At 43.0% G+C, this 26,684-nt stretch overlaps 1 protein-coding gene across 1 annotated transcript; it reads right to left on the bottom strand.

Moving 5' to 3' along the window:
* Window positions 1–4,923: 4,923 nt before the first annotated feature.
* LOC132247480 (integrin beta-like protein 1) lies at window positions 4,924–26,684 on the bottom strand (the record flags this gene model as incomplete). The annotated part of the gene is made up of 4 exons (XM_059720207.1): window positions 4,924–5,070; window positions 14,133–14,273; window positions 16,872–17,012; window positions 26,562–26,684. Coding segments are annotated over 4 exons (552 nt in total), but the record flags the coding sequence as incomplete, so codon positions are not given.

Raw genomic sequence — 26,684 nt, forward strand, 5'->3', positions numbered from 1 at the left:
ATCACTCTTCAGTGGCATTTCAGTTTCCCTATTAACTACATAAGGATTCCAGATGCTTAAATCCAGGCAAACAGAGACACCCTCTTAATGCAAGGCACCTAAAGTTTCAGCCATTTCCATGCCTGTTCATTCCTGCTATGTCTTTCTAGCTAGATGATTACACAGCCATCTTCACTGTAGTGTCCCATAACCTCATAACCAATCAGTAATGGATTGTCTTCCTCATAAAGCCCCTCTGAGGTAGGCAAGTCCAAAGTGAGCAGCAGGGGTATTCACAAAAAGCCTATAGCTGAGGCAGGAGCTGAATGCAGGCCAGATAGTTCCCCTCTGCTCAAGCCCCTCTCTCTGCTCCTCACTTTCAAGTTCACCCATCTCTTAAGGGTTCTTTGATGTAATATTGCCAAATGAAAACATTTTTTCAGTATACTTAAAGACATACTCTCTTAATGATGGCTATTTCTCTACCAAAAGGTCAATATTACTGAATTACACAGAAAAGCCTAGAATTTATGTGGAAAATAAGATAATTTGATATAAAATGTAATTTGGCATTTCACTTGCCCATTCCTCATAGTCCTGAAGAGTTTGTTTATGCAAGTTTTCCTTGTAACTGTGATTGAAGCAGTAGGCGCACAGCAGAAAACCTATAGATATTTATATTTGGGCATCATATTCAATTTAATTTTACACTGGCACCAAAGTTTCAACTATTGACATTCAGAGAACCTGGTTTTCTCCGATTAAAAAAACTCCCCAATTTTCAGATTTAAAAAAGTAACCCAAGGTCCACATTTGTCTACGATTAAAATGAAATTTCATGTTAATCATGGGAAAATGTGGATCTTGGGTTACTTTTTTTAATTAAAACATTTGGGGGGGCGGGGCAGTTATCAGAGGAAACCAGGATCCCTGATGATATTGAACAGATTTTTGTTTTGTCAATACATAACTGCATTGTTGAAGGCATTGGCAGAAAGAGAGAGATTGACATCCACAAAGGAGACAACACGGGTCTTACTATTAAGGGGCATGTCCAGACAAGCACACACGTGCCTCTTGCCCTGCCTCAAACCCCTCTGAGGCAGGACAAGAGGCATGTGCAGGAATGAAAAAGTGTTCCCCACATGAGAAAAATTAGACCCCTGGATATCCAGGGGTCTAAAAAACGGCTCCACAATAGAGCAGAGCAAGACATGGTTCCAGATTGTACCGGGAGCCAGCCCTCCAAAAGAGACGCTCTGGTTTCGGCCAGAGCATCTCTTTTGTGTTCCTGCTACCCCCGGCCCCCAGCACTGTCCAAAGTAAGTGGGGGGGGGGTTCATGGGTATGGGTGGGTGAGGGGTGGCAGGGGGATGTGGGGGCCAGGTTTGAGGAGTGGTGGGGGGGTTGTCCCCGGGGCTGTGGGGAGTGAAGACCTGGCCCAGATCCCTACGGCTCACTAGTCCAGCTTTGCACCAGAGCAGGTCGCATGGCTCTGGGAGCCATGCACAGGAGCCGCGCCTCCTGAAGCCCTGGTGACCCACTCTGGTGCAAAGCCGGACTAGAGAGCCACATGGGGCTGGGCCAGGTCCTCATCCCCCTGCAGGCACAGGAGGCAGAGGTGGGAGCTGGCCCTTGGGGCTGGCCCATGGTGACAGGACCTGGCGCAGCACGCGGTCCCTGTGTGCCGTGCCGGGTCCTGACACCTGGCCGGGCCCTTCCTATTGTGGTAGGACCCGGCTCAGCTCCATGCAGTCCCCGCGCGGAGCCGAGCCGGGTCCTGCTGGCCCTGGGGCTGCTCATGCTGCCCAGCCCAATGTGCTGGGGACCGTGTGCCACGTCGGGTCCTGTCACCATGGGCCTGGCCTGGCTGGGCTGCAGAGGGGCTCCAGAACCTGGCTGGGCCCGACACATGGTCTCTGCGTGCTGTGCCAGGTTTTACTACCATTGGCCTGGCCCAGCTGGGCAGCAAAGAGGCCCCAGGACCTGGCTGGGCCCGGCCTGTGGTCCCCACATGCTGCACTAGGTCTTGTTGACATGGGACTGGCCCAGCCAGGCAGCAGAGGGGACCCAGGACCTGGCTGGGCCCGGCATGTCATCCCCACATGCCGCGCTGGGTCCTGCCACCATGAGACCAGCCCGGCTGGGTGGCAGGAACAGCCCCAGGGCCTGCAGGACCCGGCTGGGCTCAGCGCACGGTCCCCCCGCTGCTGCAGTGAAAGGTTATTTATGGGTCCTGGGCAGGGGGGCTAGGGCCATGTGGGGGATAGGGGCTGTGGCCCTCTAGGGGGGAACAAACACCACATTGTCCTATCACACCCATCATGTGTGAGGAAAACTAAAAGCACACACCAACATGTATAGGTCTTTAGAATTTATTTTTTTCATGATGATAGAGATACTGGTAGGCTTCCAAACTGCTTTAACATTGTAAATATACCAATAAAGCATTGCCCAACTGATTGCTGTCTCTCTATAGGGTGTGTGTGTGTGTGTGTGTGTGTGTGTGTGTGTGTGTGTGTGTGTGTGTGTGTGTGTGTGTGTGTGTGTGTGTTTTAACTGTGGAAGAACATGGATTTTGGGGTATTTTTAAAAATGGATTTGGGATGCTGCTGCAGCAGTCCAGCTGGCACAAGGGGTAGTGTCCCCAGGTACCAATTGGCTGGGCCCCAGAAGCTCCTGAGAGCAAGTAGCCCTGAGCTGCTTGCCAGGGCAGGTTTTTGTATGGATGGGGCCAGGACAGGGCAGCTTTTTATACTGCTGGGGACAGCACAGGTGCTGGCCCCAGGCTCTAGCTCCCCCTGGCTGCAGATCCAGGACAAGCCAGGCAGGGTTATTTTGCCCCAAATGGCACAATTTGCTCCACAACAAAGTGCATGTCCAAACTGCTGCAAGCGCACATGCTTGCAGGTGTGGACATGCCCAAGGACATGTTTGAAAAGTTTGTACTCGGAAAGAGATGAATCTCTTCTTTTGCCCCTGACATTGTGGGTGAGATAGGAGTGACCTGTGATGTTGGGAGCAGAATTCCTTGCTTCTCAGCCCAGCACCTATCTGCTCGACTAAGTTCTGCATGAATATCTGTGTTCCCTTCAAACCTTAGGAAATTTTCTTTTATTCTAACATCACTGGGAGTTGTGGAAGTTTATCAGCACCTCCAAACAACCTAAATTTTATTTAGGAGGTCTACCATTTGCATGACCACATACAAAAACCCTTGGATATCAAAAACAGCCAGTCAGTCCAAACTCATTTCAAAATGGCTCATTCCATGTCTGGCCATTTAATGTGACATCACCTTAAGCATGATTTCTTATCTCTCCCCATACAGCCAGTTCTGCTAAGCCAGTAAAATCATCTCTATTAACAGTTTCATGTGGGCATTTAAAGGCTTCTTAAAATTACGGTTCCCCACAGTTGCCTTTACAATCCATTCACTGTTCAACTATTAATATCATATTTCCCAGTACTTCAGTCCTAGGTTTCTGTACAAACCAAACTCATTTTTTATGACTGAGACATGAAAAAGTGTCACTTGCAGCATGTGATGTATTTTTTGGATAAATAAGTTAGCATCCAATCCTGTGCGAAACAGCATTTCCTGGAAAGTGCTGAGCATTCTTGACTCCCAGTAAAATGAATGGGAGGTATGGGTATTCAGTACCTGGTAGTTCTAGGCCCATACTAAGCCATTTTTCTGGAAAAAAAAATCTTTCAGGTAATCATAATCCTTCGTTTTAATCAGAAACAATTAAGATTTGGATCATGATGTTGCAATGAGCTCTGTGCAGTTGCAGGCATTTGTCCACACAAACCTCATTACAAGATCAGATCTTAGTTTGTAACCAGAAAAGCCCTCTGAGAATTTTCACTGAGACTGAAGAGATATGGCCTATAGGGAACAGTGGTCTAATGAAAGCCAGCAGTTAAGTCCTTTCTCTTGTGGGAGGAAGCTAGTTCTGAGAAAGAGAGGCTATGAACATTTCCACATGGTTGTGAAAAAAAAATATATCACCAAATATCTTACGTGGCTGTGCTAACTCAGATGTATAGCCTATCACCTATGACTCCTGGTTATTGTAGAGAGTATTAGTGAAAAAAGCACTCGCAAATTAAATGACACTTAGGGTCAGATTCAATAGTTGAAGAGCAGCTTTAGTTCTTCCCCAGCAAATGCTTTTGTGGGCAGAATTCATAAGGATTTCAATTACCAATTCTGGCAGAAGCCTATTCCATATTTACCTTTCTATTCTCTTCTGAGATGAAGAAAGCATGTTTTCAATTTTGATAAATCAAAATGAATAGAATCCATTTCTTTTAAAGAGATTTTTCCCTCTCTTGCTTGTGATTTGTGTTTATGGTATTTCAGTTGCACACCTGAGACTACATGCTTGTAGTGCACTTATATATTTTAAGCCTTTTTATAAATAAACATTTTAGACAACAATTTTTCAGAAGGCACAGACAAAAACAATCCAATGCTTTCAAAAGGAAAAACAAGGAGACAATTAGAAAAATGATTTAAGACCAACTCAGCAACTAAGACAGATTCCCAGCTGGCATAAATCTAAGTAGTTTCATCAAAGTTAATGGAACTACACCATTTTACACAGCCAGAAGATCTGACACAGTCAGTTCCCTAGGAATTGTGTCCAAAGCGAGGGTATAAAGAATAAGCCCATATTATACTCCGAGTAAAGAACTAATATAATCTTTGAAAATCTAAAAACACAGCTAAATATAATCTAGTATAATGCAGCAGATATCAGAGGGGGAAAAAACAGGTACCTTTTCTCCTATTCTCCCTTCAGTCCCCGTGTAAGTTTGTAGACTATGACTCAGATACAACAAGCCGGGAAATTTCAAATGCTTTAGAAAATGCAATTTTTTTTAAATGCAAGCCACATTTTGAGACCATGACACATCTTAAAGAACTTTACCTACCTCTTCCAAAACATGGTAAATTAGAGTTTCCTTGGCATTTCTTAGTGCTTTCTTCAACTGATAACGGACAAGAACGCGGATGTTCACACTTTTTTCCAGTCCATCCTCCTTTACAGTCACATCTTCCACAGTTACATTGTCCATGACCTTTACAATGAATATAATTGTTCATATCAGCCTCCATTCTGGCAGTAGATAAGGAAACCTCATAACAACATGCATTTTGTCTAATCTCTAAATTTCTGCCTTTTACCCCTTAACAATCACCACAAAAAGAAAGATAAAGCACATAAACTTGTATAAAGCCTTATACAAAGAGAGAACATAAGAGTTCAGGTCACACAAACACATTTGTTCATAATGAAAAAACTTTAAAAAGCAATGCAATCATAAGCCAAAATACACACTCAATACAATGTCATTCTCTATGCTGTACCCAACAAACACTGTAGCACTCACCCTCACCCATTTCTACTCTCATACATACTCTCAACCCATTGCTACACTCATCAGCACACAAATAAACCCCCTTTATAACATTGCATTTGAGCTCAGCAGTACTGACCTTCAAAGCACAAATACAAAAGTTTAACAATCACACTGCAACACAAATTCTTTATTCAGATCTTCCAAATGAAACAATTTAATAACTACAGGATCATGTACCATAAAATATCACCCATACCATACCACATAGAAAGAGAATTTGAACTTCATACTTGCTCTTAAAAATTAAATAAAATTTTAAAATCTTTAAAAGCAGATATTTAAATATAATTACTTGCAAAAGCTTGATCAACTTTACAGTGCCTTCTGCTAGAAAAAAAGATAGGTAAATTATGCAATCACAAACACAACTTGCCCTGATCCGTGTCAGCATCTTGTCCGAGATCTCTGTGACAGGGGGCAGCTCTCGGGGCTGGATCTCCTGCCGGCCCACCCACCTGTCTCTATGGGGCAGTCCACCCAGTCTCTCCTGCCAAGACTTTGCTGTTCTCATAAACTGATGGTATGCCAAGGGAAGCTGCCTGTCCCAGGGGAGCTGGGACGCCGGAAGGCCCCCGGGGCAGCAAAGGGTCCCGCTTACCTCCTGCAGGGCCGGAAGATCCGAGGGAGGCACACGCGCCGAGAACGCCGGCGCGGGTTGTCAGCCGGGCATTTATCCAGCTGCGGCAAAGCAGCGGGGGTAGGGGACACCTTCCGGAGGGAACAAAAGGCAGCCCCGCTGAGGCAACAGGGCGGCTGAGTGGAGGAAGCTGGAGCGATAAGCCTCAGCAAGCGGGGAGTCAGCCACCACCCGCGATGTGCGGGAAGGAAAGAGGCAGAGCCAGACCCGGCTCCGAGAGACGGAATGGAGCAGCTGGCAGCAGTGCTGGTGGAGAAGCCAGCCCTGTGATTATCGGCTTAGCCGGTGGGGAAACCGGTGGCAGCACCGGTAGCAGGACCGGAAGAGGACCTGGCAGGAGCCTGGTCAGCCTAGCTGGGGAAGGAACCAGCGGCAACGCCGGCAATAGAGCCGGAGGACGGGCAGAGAGGGCCCCAGGCAGCCTAGCTGGGGAAGGAATCAGCTGCAGCACCGGCAATAGAGCTGGGGGAGGAGCCAGCTGGATCCCAGACCGCAGAGCTGGTAGCAAAGTCAGCTGCGGCATAAGCGGCAGGAGCGGCAGAAAGGCCAGCCACATCGGGAGAGGGGGCATCGGTGAGGTAACCAGGTGCCCTATACAGAGGGGAGCCGGCGGTAGATACGGCAACCTCGTGGACCACCGGAGCAAAGCAGGTACGAGGCCGGAGGGGCCGGGCTGGCGTCCTTATAGGCAGTATGCTCAGCCCGAAGACCATTGTTGATGGCCGGCGTATTGAGGCGAGAGGGTGGCAAGCCAGGATGACGTTGAGGCCATAGGAGGTAGAGCCTAAGATGGTGAGTGGCCGGGGTGTAGGGGAGGACAGAGCCCCAAAATTATCCGTCGAGGAACGCGCCGACGCCAGTGGATACCCCAAGGGAGGACCCCCCACTGAAGGTACCATCAAAGTCGTGGCAGGCGAGTTCAGGGTTCCCCCTGATACCAGCAGGGGTAACCTCCGGGGTGCACTCACGAAGCCAGGGCACATGAAACCTTGGGCCTGGGCAAAGGCAGCGCAGGAACACCTAGTAGAGCGGAGGCGGGTACACTGCCCATTACTGTCCCAATGCCAGGGGGCATTATCTGCAGCTCTGACATACCCTACACTGCAGCCCATGCCTCACAGATGGCATCACCATTCTTAGCATCTCTGGCTCTACACTGGGTTCCATTATCCTCCAGTCTGAACCCCAACTGGATCCCTTCCATCAGGCAGCCTACTCTGCCCTCATTCTGGGCTACCTAGCTCCCTGTACTCTTACTCCTCTTGGGTGTGGCCCCCCCAGGACCTTTGGCCACACACGGACCATGGCCTCACCTCCAACGACAGTAGGAACCCCATGCCCTTGGCTCTGGGTATCCCTTGCAGTGAGCCCCTGGCCCTTTTGACCCTTCTGGTCCTGGCCCCAGCAATGACCAGTTGAGGGTGCCTCAAGTCAGGCTTCTTGAGCATCTAGCCCACTCTCTCTCACGGGTCCACTTTCTCAGCCCTACTATGGGGTTACCCACTTGGTTGTGGGAGCTGGGGTTATGAAGGAGCCGTGACTCACCTTTCACTGGGGTGGCAACTGGCCTGACATTTTCTGGGGGGCTCCCACATCACTAGGAGCCCCACCAGGCCACCCATCTCTGACAGGGTGCAGTTTCAGGTCATGCCTAGGACCAAGAGCCTCCTAGCCATCCCCATCAGCTCTTGCCCTTACCTGCTGGGTTGTTCCTGCTGCAGCTCAGCTAGGCAATATTTCTGCCTGGCTGGCAACAGACTGCAGCCTTTATATACTAGGGTCTCAAAATGGCTGCAGCCATCAGGCACCTGCTGGATGCCTAACCCAGCCCTGAAAGTGGCAGGCACCAACAGTGCCCTGCCACAATCTCAATTCTTCAGAATCAGGTTTCAGAAGAATAACATTTTATAGCATAGATTAGCCACTTCATTTTGTACTGTTTTAGAGAAATACATTTGAATTATATTAATTTGAATGTAGTTAGGAATTGTTTGGGAATATCTATTTTTATGGGTTTTTTTAATTAACAAAATATAATTGTGGGGACTGAGGACCCAGGGGTAGAGACTGCCTGAGGGTCTGAAGAGCCAATCAAATACATAAATATTCTTCATGTAAAATGTAGCACATCTTTTAAAAGCAGCTCAGATTGGCTTTCTAGACCCTTCCATAGCCCACTCAAAAATCTCCACATGATTTCACAGAAGCATGGCAAGGCAAACCATTGTGTTTACTGGGTAGAGAAAACGTGAGCATCAGCAAAAATTCTCTTCACCAACAGAGTTAATTTAAACAGAGTACTCCTGCTTCTTTCAGTAGCTTAATTTCCAGGCTCTCTTTGCTTTCATGGCTATCATGGCTTTAAGTTATAATCAAGAAACTAACAGCACAATACACTTTTTACAAATGCTGGCCTATTCAGTTTTCTTTCATAGAGGCCACGTCTACACGAGAGGTGGACTGCACAGTTGCTACTAGACAGTCATTTAGTACTTGTATAACCAAATACTAAATCAGTGTTTCCCAACCAATGTGCCAAGGCACAAAAGTGTGCCGTCAGAAATGAACAGGTGTGCCGTGGAGTTTTGCCATGGCAATGAGATACAAGGAGCTCCAATAGGCATGAGGATGGAGAATGCCATAACAGGTGTGCTGTGGAAAATTGTTATTAATGTAAGTGTGCCTTGGGCTGGAAAATGTTGGGAAACACTGTACTAAATCACTGCCTAGTAACCAGCATTACTGTGCATCAGCATCCCCACATGGTTTTTTTTTGATGCTACTGCACAGTGGCAATGAACTACTATGCAGTAGCTCATTACTCCTGTGCAGTAGCATTGTGTCATGGTTAGTGCCCCTCAACGCTACTGTGCAGTTGCTCATTGCTACTGCAAAGTAGCATCTCATGTAAACATGGCTACAGACTACAAACAATGACAAGCTTTATGGTCCATCTATGGACAAGCTATATTACCTCTATCTAAATGTTTATGTGGGCAACTATTATTGTCAAAGGTGTATGTACTTACTAGTTTACACACAAAAAACTGGATGAGGAACAGGGCCTTATAGATCAACAGAAAATCATAAGAGTATTATAGCTGCTCTTATTCTTCACATCTCAGCAGGTGCACAGGAGGCAGATTTTCCTTACATGCGTTGATTTGGAAAGTGACAAATATCTACTCTTCTGTCATAAAATCATAAAGTTGGAAATGATTGCAGAGTTCACACAACCCAACCCTATCCACAGATTCAGGATCCCCTGTTCACAAACTGTCTAAGACAGTAGCTACCCAGCATTTTCTTGACAATGCCCAATGAAGAAGGGAATTTTATTTTCCCTGGGAAGCTGCTTCTACTGTCCTACTTTTATTACAGTTAGGAATTTTTCTCTGAGATCTGATTTAAATCTTTTTCTGAAGCCTGAACCCATTTCTTCACATTCCTGACCTCTGTGGCAAGGGGGAACACATTTTCTCCTCAATCTTAATGGAAGACTTTCAAATATCTGAAAACTGCTGTCATATCCATCTTAAGTCTCCTTGTCTTTCATACTAAATATACCTAGTCCTGCAACCTCTTATATATCACTTATAATCAGTGATCCTTGTTTTCTCTGATTAAAAAAAAATCAGAGAAATTTCAAAAATCATAATTTCCTCATAAAAAACACCCCAAAAGCAACATTTTCCCATGATTAAAACAAAACACCACTATATATATATACAGACACACACACACACACACAGACACACACACACACACACATATATATAGTGACTCTTTTCCTTTAATGATAATCATGTTAAATGACCTGATATGGAGAGCAAAAAAAATGTCTCACGTGAAAATGTCTGCATTTACATTCTAGTTTACATACTTCTGTATTGCTATCTCATGATATTCTAGCAGGAGAGATTAAGTGAAGTAAATTTGCCTCTTGTGGTGCTCACATAGATCACAGGTTATAATGCCAGTGCCTGGCCTGCCCACAGGCACATAAACATGATATAGGAAAACGGAATATACTATGCTTTGTATAGGAAAGGAATGCCAAATACACAATTGTATAGCATGGGGTATAAAACAACTGTATAGCAATTGTATAGCATGGGGTAACTGGGCTGGCAAAAGCAGTGCTAAAAAGGGGTTGGGGATTGGGGTAACTGGGTAAGCAGTAGCAATACTAAAATGTATTTGGGGGTTATGATGGATCATGAGCTCGACAGGAATCAGTCACCTGATTTGATGATATGGCAAAAAAGCAAAAGAAATTTTGAGTTGCATTAACAGAAAGGTGTATGCTAGACACAGGAGGTAATAGTATCACCCTAGTCAGCACGGGTTAAGCTGCTGGTGGAATAACCTATCCACAATTTTAGAAGGACGTGAAGAAACTGGACAGAATCCAGAGTGAGGCAAGGAAGAAAGTAAAGATGTTGGATTATAAGCAGTGATCCTAGTTTTCTGTGATAAAAAAATCCAAAATTCTCTGATTTAAAAAAAACCCAAATCCACATTTTTCCAGTTTTTCCACGTCCTTCTACAAGTGTGGACAGTGTATTCCACCAGCAGCTTAACCCGTGCTGACTAGGGTGATACTATTACCTCATGTCTAACATACACTTTTCTGTTAATACAACTCAAAATTTCTTTCGCTTTTTTGCCATATCATCAAGTCAGGTGACTGATTCCTGTCGAGTTCATGATCCATCATAACCCCCAAACCCATTTTAGCATTGCTACTGCTTACCCAGTTACCCCAGGCCATACTTGTGTATTTGGTGTTTCTTTCCTATACAAAGCGTATTTCATTATCCTGTATTGTCTTTATGCACCTGTGGGCAGGTCAGGCACTGGCATTATAATCTGTGATCTATGTGAACACCATCAAAAGGCTGATTTGCTTCACTTAATCTCTCCTGCTAGAACATCATGAGCTAGCAATACAGAGTAACCTAGAATGTAAATGCAGACATTTTCACATGGGAAAACTTTTTCGCTCTCCATATCAGGCCATTAACATGATTATCTTTAAAGGAAAAGAGTCATATCTCAAGAGGAGATCGTTCAGTTAGATTCTGTGGAGCACTAAAATCTTTTAAAAGAGGACATCATGTCATCAGTGTGAAGAAGTATAATTGCCAATCAGCTCTAAGCAAAGTGAAATCTCTGAAGGGACCTGCCCTTCTGTGAAGTTAAGTCTTAGCAGCAGGGTGCTGCTTTCCTGATACATGAAATCTTTGAAACAATTATAGGTTTTGCATTCATTTATAATATAATTCTTATCTGTAAATAGGTTTTCTGCAATTCTAATCCACTAATCTGGGGTTTTCTGCCACTGTCTCTGCCTCTGAGGCAGGCAGATGAGTGCAAGAAATTTTTTCACTAGCTCAGCTTGTTTAGCAGTCTCCAGATTGTTTTTAAGCAAGCCATGCTGGGCTTATTCAAAAAGATGAAAAATCTTCATTAAAAGCATTAATGTTTTGGGCAGTGAAACCTAATACAGTTCTCTTTTAAGTGCATATATTCATCAAACACTCACAGGTATCTCCATGAATATCTCCCCAGTCACCAGTTGGGTCTACATCATGACATATGAATTCACTTCACACACGTGCCTAAGAAATAAACTAGTAAGCCTACTGTTGGAGATTAACAGTTTGCAGTTCTTTAATGCTTGTCCACCTTGCAGGTTGTGCCCATCAGTGCAAACTATGAGGTACACAGGTGCAGACACCCGGAATAATGGGAATAAGCCACACTGCTGAGAAGTATGGTTTATATTGTTATAGTATATTTAAACCAGGTACTTCATTATAAATCAGCCCAAGAATATAGCAACATAAAGCCCCTTTTTAATTATATTCACTCTTTGCTATGTATGTATAGTTACCACGTTACGTGATGTTTCATCATCTAGCCTATAGCAAAGTTCAACCAAATCAATCCCAGTGTACTAAAACTATGCTTAACCATAATACATTGTTAATTTGCTGCACTGCTCAATATTTTGACAAAAAGAAGCAAAAATGATTAAACATTTTTGCAAATGCTACTTTTCCCTTTGTTTTTTGACCACCTGAAGAGCTATCCTTTTTCTTTAAACAGAAAATCAGATGAGAAATCTGGATCTTCACATGTATTATTAGTAAAATATTGCCATTGCTCAGGATTTTCCTTCTGTTTTAGGCTCTTCCAGTGACCTTTGAATTTAGTAAACATTATGCTATCAAAGTAACAGAAAAGATCCATATTTTTCCAATATTTTAAAAATGATTTTGTTCTTGTGGGATTCTTATTTTATTGGTGTTAATTAGGTCAGGTCAGATATTCATGGGACATTGTAATATTTGTGTCAACAGCCTGTAATACATCAGGTCCCTTTGAAACTGTCTTCAATTGCTCTTGCAAAGTCCCCTGATGCACAAATCCATGCTGCATATTGATCAAAGTCCTCCTCATGTTCAATAATAATTTCAAGCTACTTAATGATAGCTGGGAGCAAAGTCTTGCCTAGAGTTGCACACCAAATCTCATAGGAAGGCATGAGTATCCATCCTCTATCAAGCAAAAAACACGAGGTTGCCAGTAGCTGCTGAAAATGTTTTTAACTGTTAAATGTGTGGTAGGGCTGTTATAAACATTAGTGTTTTTTTTCTCAACAAGCCTCAAAATAAAGCTCTGAAACACCCTTATGCCTGAAATTTAGGATGTGCACCTGAGAAGTTCACTCACAGTTTTCATTTTATTTTAGTCATCTGAATAAAATGGCAAAAGAGCTCCTCATTTTGCCTGCTTTCTTGGGCGGCTTCTTGAACATCTTGGTCACATCCACACATGCAGGCAGGTGCATCTGCAGCAGCTCAAATAGGAGCGGCACAAATTTGAGCCAGGGATTTTTGCCTCAGCGCACGTGTCCAGACATGCACTTTGGTGTGGGGCAAGTTGTGCCACTTGGGGCAAAATAACCTTGCCCAGCTCTTCCTGGATCTGCCCCAAGTGCCCTGATGGCTGCTGATGCAGGTGAGCTGTGGACTGTGTGCGGGGGGCATATGGGCCATGCAGGGGGGCTGGGGCTGTGCAGGGGGGCTGTGGGCCCTATGGGAAGCCGGCAGGGGACCCACCCTTCCCGTGCTTCCCCCGACATGGCCCCCCACATCTTCACAGCCCCCCACCCCCTACTTACCTAGAACGGAGCCCAGGTCCAGGTTGCAGCAGCTTACATCGCTGTTTGCCCTGAATGGGCAGGCAGCATGCTGCAGTATCTGGGCAAGGGGCAGGCATGGAGTCTGGTACTCTGGCTGGCTACCAGAGCATCTCTTTGGAGGACCTGAGCCTCCGGTTGCCTCAGGGCATGGTCCAGGACCGTGCCCTGCCCTTCTTTTTCCAGGGGAGTATTTTGATACCTGGATATCCAGGTATCAAATTTTGAGCCCATGCTGCAAATATGTAGTGTGGGGAACGTTTTTTTGTTCCCAACATGCCTCTTGTCTCATCTCAAACTGCTTTGACATGCAGCAAAAGGCATGTGCAGGCTTGTCTAGACATGTCCCTTGGGTGCAACATGCAGTGACACAAGGGACATTTAACAGGAATACCTATTCACTAAATTAATGAAACAAACCAAGTTCTTTTTCATTTTTAACCAATCATCTTCTATTAATATATCAAGGTTGGGGTTTTTTAGTTTCAAATTTAATTTCCCCTTCCCCTTCTCTGCATCATCTAGTAATGAACCAACAAGGACAAATTTATGTCCTGAAGTAGGCCTAACAGTTAGGAACCTCAATCATTTTATTATTTTTTTCATTTTGTGATACATGGGATTTAATGTTATTAGCAAATGGCTGTGTTTCATGAAATATTTATAAAACAAACAATTATATATATATAATTGTATATATATATATGAAAAAAATCTACTAATTTCCAATAGAAACCATCGAGTCTGACCCCAAGCAAAAATTTTTAACTGAGCAATTAAAAATTCAATTTGGGGCCAGAATAAGCTATTTGGACATTTTCTGTCACATAATTAAATACAACCATATGATTTCCACTTCAATATATGCCTCACCTGAACAGAAGTCATCAGAATATCTGTCATAGACAGCTTTGCAGTTCCTTTCATCACACTCACAGGTATCTCCATGAATATCTCCCCAGTCACCAGTTGGGTCAACATCATGGCATGTGCATTCACCACACACGCATGTGCCTGAGACACAGAATAGAACAGAAATGAGCCTAGGGATACACACTAATAAGAATCAGTTTAGGAGTTTAAGCTTGTTGTTATTTTGCCTTTACAAAAGGTTTGAGATGCCAGTTTCAAGTGTATATTAGTTAAGGGTCTCCCATAATTTCCAACCTTTATAATGTGGTTAAGGTGATTTATTTCATCAGTGAATTAGATGCATAAGAAGCAAGTGGTATCTCTCTCTTGCTGGGTAGCCCCTTTTGTACTCAACAACCGAGACATGCAGGACATACAAGATGACAGAATAATCGAATAAAAACCAGCAGAAATCCCCAAATTCTTTTCCAGTACCAGGGCTGTGAGATCTCTGGGTAAAAATCAGTAACCTACCTGAAAATGATATTGTTGCTGAGTGACTTCAGCAATTAGTTGATATTCAAGACCTTGCAGAGTTACTTCCATTAGGAGGAGGAATTGGATTATACAAGTTAGGCATTTTTTGGTACAGTTGTGTTATTTGGAAAGAAAATAAACCAATTCCTGTTTCCCTGGACATAGTAGGAACCAGAGGTGCTGAGTACATGGGGGCCCAAGGGCCCTGGTCCCCCTCATCTGAAATGTGTAATACTTTCCACGTGTCCATCATCTTAGCTCCCTGCCCCGCCCTGACAAAAATAAAAGTTGGCACCTATGGTAGGAACAAACCAATGGCACTTTCCTTGTTCATAAATCTAAGGCTGCTTTCCAACCAGTCCTGTGCCCTACAAAATTCTCTCATTTGGCTCCTCTAAGTCATACTTACACTGCCTTTCTCACTGTCTGCTGCTTTCTGTTTCTGCTGTACAGATACATACAAACAAAACAATGCCCCAGTTCCTGTAAATGCAGTCATTCCCCAGGGAAGCCTCTTGTTGGGCTACATGTTATAGTTAGTCTCTGTCAGGCTTTGCTGTCTGGACAAGTCACTGGACAGTAGTTTCCATTTTCTCTTACTCAGTGAAAAAGCTTTAATTTCTTCTTTCAGTGATTCTGAATGAGGAATAGTTAGCATATGCATCAGCTTCAGTGGTCTGTAACTGCCCACAAAGCAAAAGATACACTTGCCTGGAGCCACCTGTACCCTCTAGAACAGCATTTGAAGAAATGTGAGATGGATAAAAACATATTATACACACTTTTACAGTTAATTCCATGCAGACAGTTAAATTACTATAATGGAAAACTTAAGTAAAGAAAAGGTCATTTCTAAAGAGTAACTGTGAGAGTGAATTTGTAATCAGTTGCTCTATACACAACCCCCTAAAAAGCTGATCAAGTAACTATGAATAAACTAAGTGGAAATGCTGAGCTGAAAAAGAACTTTATAAAGTCAAGCAACAGAAGGATTTCAGGACAGAAATCATGAATATGTGAAAAAAATCCTTCCATAATTAGTATTTGGAAAGAATTTTGTCATATACATACCATATATTTTTGTACATCTTACAGAAATGTGTACCCATTCATAGCACAAATTCTACTCATTTAATGTCATTTGTTCTGTTCTAGTCCAAATAATATGCTCTTCAAGTAAAACTTGTTAAAATTCCCTTTGGTAAGAGTCAACTATTATCATGCAAGAACAAACAGCTAACTTGACACACAGCATTTCTATATTTATTGTTTCCAGTATCACAGAAGCTGTTTTACTGTTAAAGTCCAAAAATTAAATAAGCCTAAGTTATTTTTGTATTTGAGCCAACCTTTCAATTTCCCCATAATTAAGATGAGACAGTTTTCTAAATGCTCTCAGGATAATTAGATGCTCAGACTATAGCAAGTTTTGTCAGAAGATATGTATTTAAGAGAGGTATCTATGAGACTTGTACTTTTGCTCTAATGCAATAGTTTTGGATGACAGCCAAGAAATAATATTTTCTATTTTAACTATTTGTTCAGTGAAGCCAAGTATAGCAGCTGGTGAAGACAAATTTTGTTTTTGTTACTAATTCTTCCCAAATTGACAAAATTAAATTGAAGTTATGGAGGAAATTCAAGCCATTGGGCTTTGCAGAGAACTATGTCTAGTAAAAAAAAAATCTAACCTGACAACCCTATGAACAGGATATAACTAGTTGCTATTGTAAAGTATGTATTTAAATAATGACTGCTGCTCATTCTTGTCCATTATTCAGTTCAGAACATTCAAAATCCACCTTGTGTGTCAATCCCAAACCAGCCCTGTTGGACACCTCTACATCAATCTACAAAAAGCTATGGTGAAGATTTCCTAATATTTGTCTACTCTAGAGAGGTTCCCTACTATGGCTGATCTGCCAATATCCCATCCTCTGCAGCCTCACTATGCAACTAAGTGATGAGAAGGGTTTTTTACTCTTTGATTGAGTTCACACACACAAATTTTCAAATCCACATGTACACAAACCTTTAGTTATACACATGCATTTGTGTACATTCTATTCATATACAAACTTTGAAAAATCATGGTCAGAACTGAATAAAAAGAGAAAAACCAAAAACTGTTATTGAAAAAGATTGCCTTTGTCCTATAGTTCAGAATATCTGCAATGTGAAATATGTGCAGAAGATATACATGAAAATATATCAGTGACACACCTCTATTGCTGCAGATTTTGCCATCTGGAGATGTGCATCTTCTCTTGATCTCCCAGGGGGTGATGTCACACTGGAATTCACATTTATCTCCATGCCAACCAGCCTCACAGTAACAGTTTCCACAGTAACACTTTCCATGGCCTTAACCCAAAACAAATTTTATATGGTAAGAAAAAGACAAATTTTAAAAGACCATTAACAATCTAATCATTTGGACTATTTTTCTTACAAAGCTTTCAGAGTTATGCTCACAATCAGAGCAGTTCTAAAAATAAAGTATTTCTGGATAAAATTAAATGAATACAAAGGTAATTATTTTGTAGTTAATATATTGTCATAATCCTACTTTAAGGAAGAAGCTTAATTTAATTATAAATCTGTAATGTACTAATCAATCAATACATCATATTTAGATGTATTCCTTTCACATGCATTAAACTTATTTTTTTAATATTCTTGGGTAAATTTAGTACATTTCAAATGTGAAAGTTGCAAGCAACTTTAAATACCCTAAGTAGGGCTCCTAAGCATGTCCACTATGTGATTTCAACTTCCAGGACTACCACTGACCTCCTCTTTCCTCAAATACATTCATGCATACCCCAAAAAGGTCTGAATTAAATTATATAATCTATTATCTTGAAATGGATGCTGGGGTTGCAGGTTATAGACAGTGATCCATGATACTCTTTTCTCCATGACCTTGGGGTACAGGACTAGAAGCAATGAAAATTTAGATTGGAGGTTAAAAAGAACTTTCTGATTGTAAGGGTGGTCAAACATTGGAATAGGCTTCCTAGAGAAATTGTGAAATCTCCATCCTCGGAGACTTTCAAGAGCAAGTTAGACAGATTCTTAGCTGGGATAGTTTAGTCACAGATGATCCTGCCTTGAGCAGGGGGCTGGACTAACTGACCTTCTGAGGCTCTTCCACCCCTACTTTGTGAGATAGGGACAATGGTCTCACCAAATACAGGATTCAAGGACTAATTAATTAAAAACACTGTCCCTATTAAAAAAAGAGACAATATAGTCACAGAAACTAAATATAAAATGTGTGCGTGTAAACTCAAATAAAGATGTCAATAGACTGTCAAAAAGAGAAAAAGAATGAATCAACCAACAAAAAACCCATCCAACTGGATCATAAAGTTGACAACAGAAGAATGACTTGAGACACAGCATTGGAAATCTAAGCCATACATGATAAATGAAAAGATCCTGCCAAGCAAAGTTTAAAACATGTACTATCAATACCTTATTATGTTCTTATATGCTTTTCCAGCATTTAATCCCAACTCATTGCTCTTGATTGCCAAACTGTACATGTGCAAACAAAAAGCCTCAGCTGTCATGAATCCTATTTCATTTAAAGCTAATTAAAGTAATGTAAGTCCCCTCCCCACAGGAGACCTGCCTGTAAATACAATCCTTCACAGGGAGGGAAAGAAAAAATATATGCATCTGTCACTGAACAGGTGCAGCTTGGACCAGCCATGTAGTCCTTTATGCCTACCTTTGGCAACCTACTAGAAGTAGCCTTTCACTACTGGCTATGCCTATACTCTCTCCCTGCTGAGCCTGGGGCCATTACCAAGAAATACACTCAATCCACTTTTTTTTTTTTCTAAGCAAATTTAAACCCAGCAATTAGGCTAAATAGATGGTTTAGACCATAGGTAACCAAGATACAGCCCATAGGCTGAATCCTGCCTATGTTTCCATTAGTCTGGAAATGTGGTTATATGGTGAATGGTGTAAACATTAATTGCCATGGCTCCCAGATCTTTGGCAATCATTTCTGCCACTGCTTGTCTTGTCTTTAAATTCCCAGACATGTGGAGAGCCTTGTATGTCAAATCAAAAGAGCAGAGTCACATCATCTGGACCACAGGGTGGCCTATGGGACCAGAAATTTGGCAGTGGAGGAGCAGTGGCAGTCACAGAAGGTACCACAGCAATTAACACTGGTACCACCAAATTCCATCCTCATGACCCAGATGATGTAGCTCCATGCCCCATATCTGAACTCTGCACTGACTTCATACCATGAGTCTGGGTAAGTTGCACACCACTGGCTTAGGCAGTTCCTGAGCCCACATTCCAGTATTGCTCTTAGGCCTGGGAGTGGCATTGGGTCACATGCTCACGACCCCTTAAGCCATCTCTAAGCTGCCTAATTGCTAGGCTTCTGCACACAAAGAGAAGGAGTGAGCTCTCTGCTATGGTTTCAGTACGGATCTTGTTTCTTAGCAGTGATACTGGCCTTGACAATGAAACAATACATTAACAGCCTTTGAGCCAGTCTGGACCCATTATTGAGGGAAGAGAAGCATGGAAAGAAGGAAGCAATACATCACTCCAAATGCAGCTGGCAGCAGAGGAGAAAAGGTTAGATGGTCTACAGAAGTCTGAGGGTGTAGCAGACTGGTGGCTTGTAGAGGGTGATAGCAGGTTGCACAAATGAAGCTGTAGCAGTCTGCAGGCTTTGAGGGGCTACAGCTCAGCTGTGAACAGTGAGACCTGATTGCAGGTCTGGCCAGGAGGATGGAGTGAGCTGGTAAGAATAATTTGCTGGCATAAATGGAAGTTAAAAGGCTCCCAGGGAGAGGAACTAGGGAGAGAGACCTGAGAGCTAAGAAGGAGAGAGCTACCAGGCTAGTGGCTGCAACACTGGGACAGGGTATCCTCTCAGGGTCTGTGAAAAGATGCAGGAGCTCTGAGGCTGGAAGCAGCAGCACCACCACACCAGGGAACTCACTCTGGAGGCAGAGAAGGAAGTGCTAGTTTGAGTTTGGAGCAGTCACACCTTAAGACTAAAAACCTTTTCTGAATGTCCCTGACCTGCACAGCTGGGGACTTGCCACTGGAGGACTTGTGAGCAGGAGTCTGACTAGAAGCTACAGCTGTGAGTTGCTACTACAGGGCTGGTGAGCCAAGACAGGGTCCTAGCCCTGCTCTAGCAGGTGTGTGAGAGATTGGCTGGGGGGAGTAACATGAAGCAAAGTTAATGGAATCAGGGTGGGTAATGAAAGGGGAGGTGAAAAGGAAATGAGGGTGAGGGAAGGGTGGTGAAATGAAAGAAGTCAGCCACTGAAGAATAAAATAAAAAGGAAAAAAAAAGAATTAAAAAAGGAGAAGTAAATGAAAGAGGGTCTTATGTTGTAATAAATTGGGATTTGGGATTAGGGTGTGGGAGGGTGCTGGTTGTACTTCCCAGTTGCAGCTGGGAGGGAATGTGCTTTTGGGGGAGTTACTGCCCCTGCCCTAGGAAAGAAGCCCAGTTCATGGAGATCTGATCCAGCCCCCTACCTTGTTTTCCCACCATGACCCCACTCTTAACCCCAGTCCTGGACTCATCGGTGCCCTCTTTATCTGGCTGGCTAGCATGTGCTCTGAAGGCTGCTTCCATGTGGTTGCACCCCTGGGAGTGGGAAGGTCACCCCTGGGAGTAGGAGGAAAGGTGGGTTGGTGCCATTCTTGGGATTCTGGAAAACTGCAGCTTGGGCTGCTCATCTGTGAGGAGTGGCCACCCATTGATGGAACACAAGCTGGATAACACAGATCAGAGATAAACCTGCCCTGGAGTGGCTTAACTTTAAGCTGCCTAAAGTGTGCTTAAAACTAGTTTCAGGGGTTAATGTGTGGACAGTCCAGGGGTTAAGAGTTCCAGGAACCACCTAAAATTAATATGTTTTAGGTGTCTGACATCTAATAAAATGTGGAAGTTTCCAAACTTTTTGGACCAGCAGAGAAGTATTGACCTCCGAAGTTTTTAGAAAGTCATCTTCATCTTATCATCAAACTTTTATTTGAAGGAGGGTGTACAGTGTCATCACTGTGGGGACTGGGCTTATTTAGTCTAGAGAAGAGGAGACTGAGAGGGGACTTAATAGCAGCCTTCAACTACCTGAAGGGGGGTTCAAAAGAGGATGGAGCTAGACTGTTCTTAGTGGTGGCAGATGACAGAACAAGGAGCAATGGTCTCAAGCTGCAGCAACGGAAGTTTAGGTTAGATACTAAGAAGAATTTTCTCACTAGACGTGTAGTAAAACACTGAACCAGGTTACCCAGAGAGGTGGTGAAATCTCCATTCTTGGAGGTCTTCAAGACTCGGCTAGACAAAACTTTGACTGGGATGATCTAGTTGGGGATGATCCTCCTTTGAGCAAGGGGTTGAATTACATGACCTCCTGAGGTCCTTTCCAACCCTAATTTTCTATGATCAGTGAACCACAGTTTAGAAAGCATTTATATAAAAAAATTTCCACAAGTGACGAATTAGGAAAAAGCAAACACTGGAGATATGGGTCAATAGCATATTTATCCACTTTTACACCAGTAGATCTTGATATCAATTGTTTCAGAATCATAAACTTTGATTACTAGAGGGGTTAATTCAGTCCCCTACTGGAATAAGGCATCAACAAATGAAACAAGCAGGAATTGAAAGCTAGAAAAAAGCTTTACCATCAGAAGTAACAAAGATAAGGTAAACGGAAAAAATCACCATAGGAGAGTTTACGGAAGGTTAGTAGAATACTAAATCCTATCAAATTTGATATAGTATGGGCCATTTCGTGTAAAAAATAAAATCCAAATTAAATCACTGACATATGATTGAAGTATTTCTAGATCATTATTTCAGTCATTTGATAAATTAGTATATAATCCTGGGTTATAACTTTTTGCTATTGCTATCATCATTTAATAGAGGCCACAAGTTCCTTTCTTGCCTGTGGACACGTGAGGGAAATTAAACCAACAGAAATTGTTTTGTTCCCTCAGTATATCAATACAGTAACACACACAAACATACTGACAGGATATATAAGTGGAGTGGGGAGGACTAAATTTGGTTCTCTATGGTGCACACACACATGCAACTATCCCCTCCTCTCCCAAGAATTCGAAAAACATTTGCAACACTTCTTAGATGAAGGAAATGTGTCAACAGTCAAAAAAACACTGATCACTATTTAACGGAACATAGCTTGTGGGTCAATTGATTATTTTTAAGTGACTATACAGATTCCTATTTTATAAAAATATAATTTAAGTTTGCTTTGCTCAATATTCTTTGTTGTGTAGTTTGTTCTGTTTATTTCCTCTTCTCTTTCCTGTCTCGGGAATACCTTGGAAGAGTCCTTTCCAAGCATTTTTGTTCCCTCTTTCCTTCTGACTACACCATAGAACAGTAGGGGTGGGAGGCACCTCAGGATATCATTTAGTCCAAGTCCTGTGCTCAAGGATCACCCCTGACTAAACCATTCAAATTGAGTGTCTGTCTAACCTGTTCTTAACCCAGACTTCAATAAGGATGTGGAAAAACTTGAAAGGGTCCAGAAAAGAGCAACCCATATGATCAGGTACTTGCAAGGCAAGCCATACGAGGAAAGGTTGAGGAACTTGGGCCTCTTTAGCCTAAAGAAGAGGAAGTTGAGAGAGGACTTGATAGCAGCTTACCGCTATATCAGAGGAGTGCATCAGGAGCTTGGTGAACAACTGTTCACTAGGGCACCCCTGGGGAATACCAGGACCAATGGATACAAACTCCTGGAAGGCTGCTTCAGGCTTAATACCAGGAAAAACTCCTTCACAGTCAGAGTGCCCAGATTGTGCAATAAATTCCCTCCAGAGGTGGTGCAGTCACCTACCCTAGAGGCTGTCCAGTCTCCTCTTGAAAGTCACCTTGCTGGGGTCACCTAACCCCAGTTGTCTTCCTGCCTAGAGTGGGAGGGCTGGGCCCGATGATCTGCAAGGTCCCTTCCAGCCCCTAACAATCTAAAAATCTATTAATAAAAACCTCCAAGGAAGAAGATTCCATAACCTCTCAGCATATCCTGTTCCAATGCTTAACCATCCTTATCATGAGAGAGTTTTCCCACTATCCAATCTAAATTTCCATTGTTGCAATTTAATACCATTGCCCCTTCTGTCCTCCATGGCTTCAGAGAATAGTCTATTTCCATCCTCTTTATTATAGGACTTCTGGTATATGAAGCGCATTGTCAAATCCCGCTTTAGTTTTCTCTTACCTAGAATAAATAACCCTAGCTGTCTCACCCTAGCTTCAAGTCATGTTTTCCAGGCACCTCATCATTTTTGTTGTTCTCTGCTAGACTCTTTCCAATTTCATAGCATTGAAGAAAACTAGGTTTGGAAGGGACCTCGGGAGGTCACCTAATCCAATCCCCTCCTCAAAGTAGGACCATCCCCAACTAGATCACGCCAGCCAAGGCTTTGTCTACCTGGGTCTTAAAAATCTCTACGGATGGAGATTCCACAACCATTCTGGGTAGCCTGTTCTAGTGCTTTACTACCCTCCTCATGAGAGAGGTTTTCCTAGTATCTAACTTCATCTTCCCTTGCTGCAGCTTGAGACAATTGCTCCTTTTTTCTGTTATCTAACACCACTGAGAACAGTCTAAATCCATCCTCTTTGGAACCACCCTTCAGGTTGTTGAAGACGTATTAAATCCCTGCCCCATTCCCCATCTACTCTTCTCCAGACTAAATAAACACTCTTCTCAGAAGCAATGTTGCCCAGCCCCCTAACCATTTTTGTTACCCTCCGCTAGACTCTCCAATTTGTCCACACCCTTTCTACAGTGTGGGGGCCCAAAACTGGACACAGTACTCACCAGTAGTCCCACTACTGTTGAATAGAGGTGAATAATCAGTTCCCTAGATCACAGAAAATTAGGGTTGGAAGGGACCTCAGGAGGTCATCTAGTCCAACCCCCTGCTCAAATCAGAACCATGTCCAAGTAGATCATTCCAGCAAAGGCTTTGTCAATCCAAGCGTTTAAAAATCTCCAAGGCTGAAGATTTTACCACCTCTCTAGGTAACTTGTTCCAGGGCTTTATCACCCTCCTAATTAGAGACTTTTTCCTAATATCCAACCTAAATCTCCCTTGCTGCAACTTGAGACCATTGCTCCTTGTTCTGTAATCTGTCACCACTGAAAAAAAATCTAAATCCATCCTCTGATGGCAATACTTCTACTACACTTCTACTCCAGCTCTGGCAGCAGGGAAGAGCAGAGGCAGTGATGCATGGTACAGGAGCAGTGGCTGGAGGTTCACTGCTGCCAGAGGAAGATGTCAACTCCTTTTCTAATGCCAGAAATCAGTGTTTAAATGGTCATTCAATACACAGATCAGTGAAAAAAGGTGACACCTTCTCTTCTCAAAACAGTGAACCTCTTGCTGCTGCTCCTGTACTGTGCACCACTACTGCCCATCATCACTTACTTGATAGCCCTCTGTATTCAGTAAGGGGCCTACATATTCTTTAGTCTTCCTCTTACTTCTGACATACTTGTAGATTCCCTTTTTTATTGTCTTTTTGACTCCTGGTTGTCACATCTCAAATCATGCCTTGGCCCTCCTGATTCTCTCTCTGCATGCCCATGTGATACTCTTGTCCTCTTCCATAGTAATATGGCCAGGTTTTCACTTGTAGTATTCCTTTCTGAGTTTCAGCTCACTGAAGAATTTGCTGTTTAGCTAGGTCAACCTCCTGTTGCTCGTCCTATTTCTTCAAATTAGGATAGCTTGCTCCTGCACTATAAATAAGGCCTCCTGAAAGTACAGCCAGCTCCCCTGGACTCCTCCTCCCCTCAGTCTTGCCTCCCCATGGATGTTTCCTTGAGTTTGTTGAAGTCTGTTCTTCTGAAATCCAATGTATTTATTCTGCTGCTCTCCTTCCTTCCTCCCTTTAGAATCCTGAACTCTATCATGTTATGGTCCCTGTCACACAAAACTGCCTTCCACCTTCACATTCCTTCATGTCTGAGAGCAGCAAATCAAGAAAAGCAATACTATTTGGCCTCTCCACCACCTGATCCAAAAAGTTATCCCCAACACAATCTAGAAACTTTGTGTTACCCTCCCAACACATGTTGCTGTACAAGCAAAGATATGACACAATGATTGAAGACCACCATGAAGACCAGATCCTACAATCTGGAAACTTTAGTTAGTTGAAAAGAAGCCTTAAGGAGGGGAAAATGGCAAGCCTCTGACCTTGACCCAGAGACTTTCAAAATGCCTACCTTCTGCTTTGTACTTCATCTCAGAAACACTAGCTACTTTTTTTCCCCCTGCCTATTCTTCCTGAACAACTTATAACTGTCCATGATGGTACTCCAGTCATGTGAACTGTCCCACCAACTCTCACTTATCCCAGTTGCATCCTACTTCCCTGATTGTACTAGGATCTCCAAGTCTTTCTTGCATTAGTGTACAATGTCTCCATTAACTAACACACTTTCCTCTTTCTGTGCATTGCATTCTGACTTGCCAAACCTATTTTTGGTTACTCCTTTCCATCTCACTTCTCCCAAAGATTTTTGTTTCCTACTTTTCTTTTTTGAATTTCCCCCTTTAACCCTAAAGAGATCATCACCTTTCATGTAATTAACAGCAGTTTTGTGTAGTGATGTAAATTACACCAGGATCAGGACTGGACATATAGATTAGGTACAGACGTTACACTTATACCAGAATAGGTGATCTGAAACTGGTCTATACCAGTAATAAAACATAAATTCAGCACACATAAACTGGTTAAAAAATGGTGTGCCCTAATCTAAGATAGACCTGAATCAGTGTGGTATCAGGCTTAATCCATTTAGGTTAGACCGTTCTATCAAACTTCTATACCAGATCCCCTACTGACTCAAGTTAGATCACTGTCTTCTGGCATCCTGGCACATTTCTGGTTCCCTGCTAACTTCTCCCTGGCAGGGAAGTGCACTAGCAGCCAGCCTGTGCTCAGCTGCTCCAGCCAAGTGCCCAGCCAGCCCCACCCCTGGGCTCTCGCAGAGCTGAGACGGCACAGCCCACACAGGAAAGATATGCTTGACTGTACCTGGCAGCCAGGTCCTGCACTCTGGGGTTGCACCCACTCGTGGAGGCCTTGGGCTCCCTGCATGGCTGTTCAGGAGCCCCACCCACCCCCTTCACCACCAAAGGGCAAACATGCTTCTGTTAGCTACACATCTAACCTGGGGCATTTGAGTAAACTGAGTAACTTGGATCACTTGTGCCTCAGGCTTTCTGGACACTGCACCATAGAGTTACCCCAAGATAGCTACATCAGGTAATGCACATCTTAGGAGTTGGGTGGCAGATAATAGCCATTTAATTTGTACCAAATAGCTGCTGCAGACAGACTAAATCAAGACCAGTGTAACTTGCACTAGTAGTGTTTTAGCTCTAATCCTTTCAGTGGCAATTTTTCAAACATTGCCATTGTTTAGGAGCTTGTCATCTATCTTTTCCTTTATACAATGCTGATTACTACAGTAAGAACATGTCATCTCTCCAGGCCCTTGGTCTCTTTCTTTTTCTCCCAGTATGCACACATATGCACATTTAGATATGCTTCACTGCCTGGAGTGCTCTGCTTCTTGGTTACTGCATCTCTTCTGGGAAAGGAAAATGCCTCAGGACTGCTCTTCTCCAGGCTTATGTTCAACCTTTATGCTGATATGACATTTCCACTTACCACAAGCAGCTATTTGCTGGTTTATCTCTTTGTTTTCCAATGCATGAATACAAAGAAGTCAGTTTTATAATTCCAAATAATAAAATTTATACAAAAGCCATTGTACTGGTGTACTACATATTTCAGAACAATTTACGAGTATACTTACTACACTTCTTTACTAGTGTACTTACCTGTACAGATCTCTTCGGTCTCATCATCTATGCATTCTCTGTCATCACATTCACAAAATTTACCATAGATTAGACCATTCCCTTCAGAGTTTTCACACTTACATCTGCCACACTGACATGTGC

This window comes from Alligator mississippiensis, unplaced genomic scaffold, assembly GCF_030867095.1.
Source record: "Alligator mississippiensis isolate rAllMis1 unplaced genomic scaffold, rAllMis1 scaffold_140, whole genome shotgun sequence".
Classification (NCBI taxonomy): Eukaryota; Metazoa; Chordata; order Crocodylia; family Alligatoridae; genus Alligator; species Alligator mississippiensis.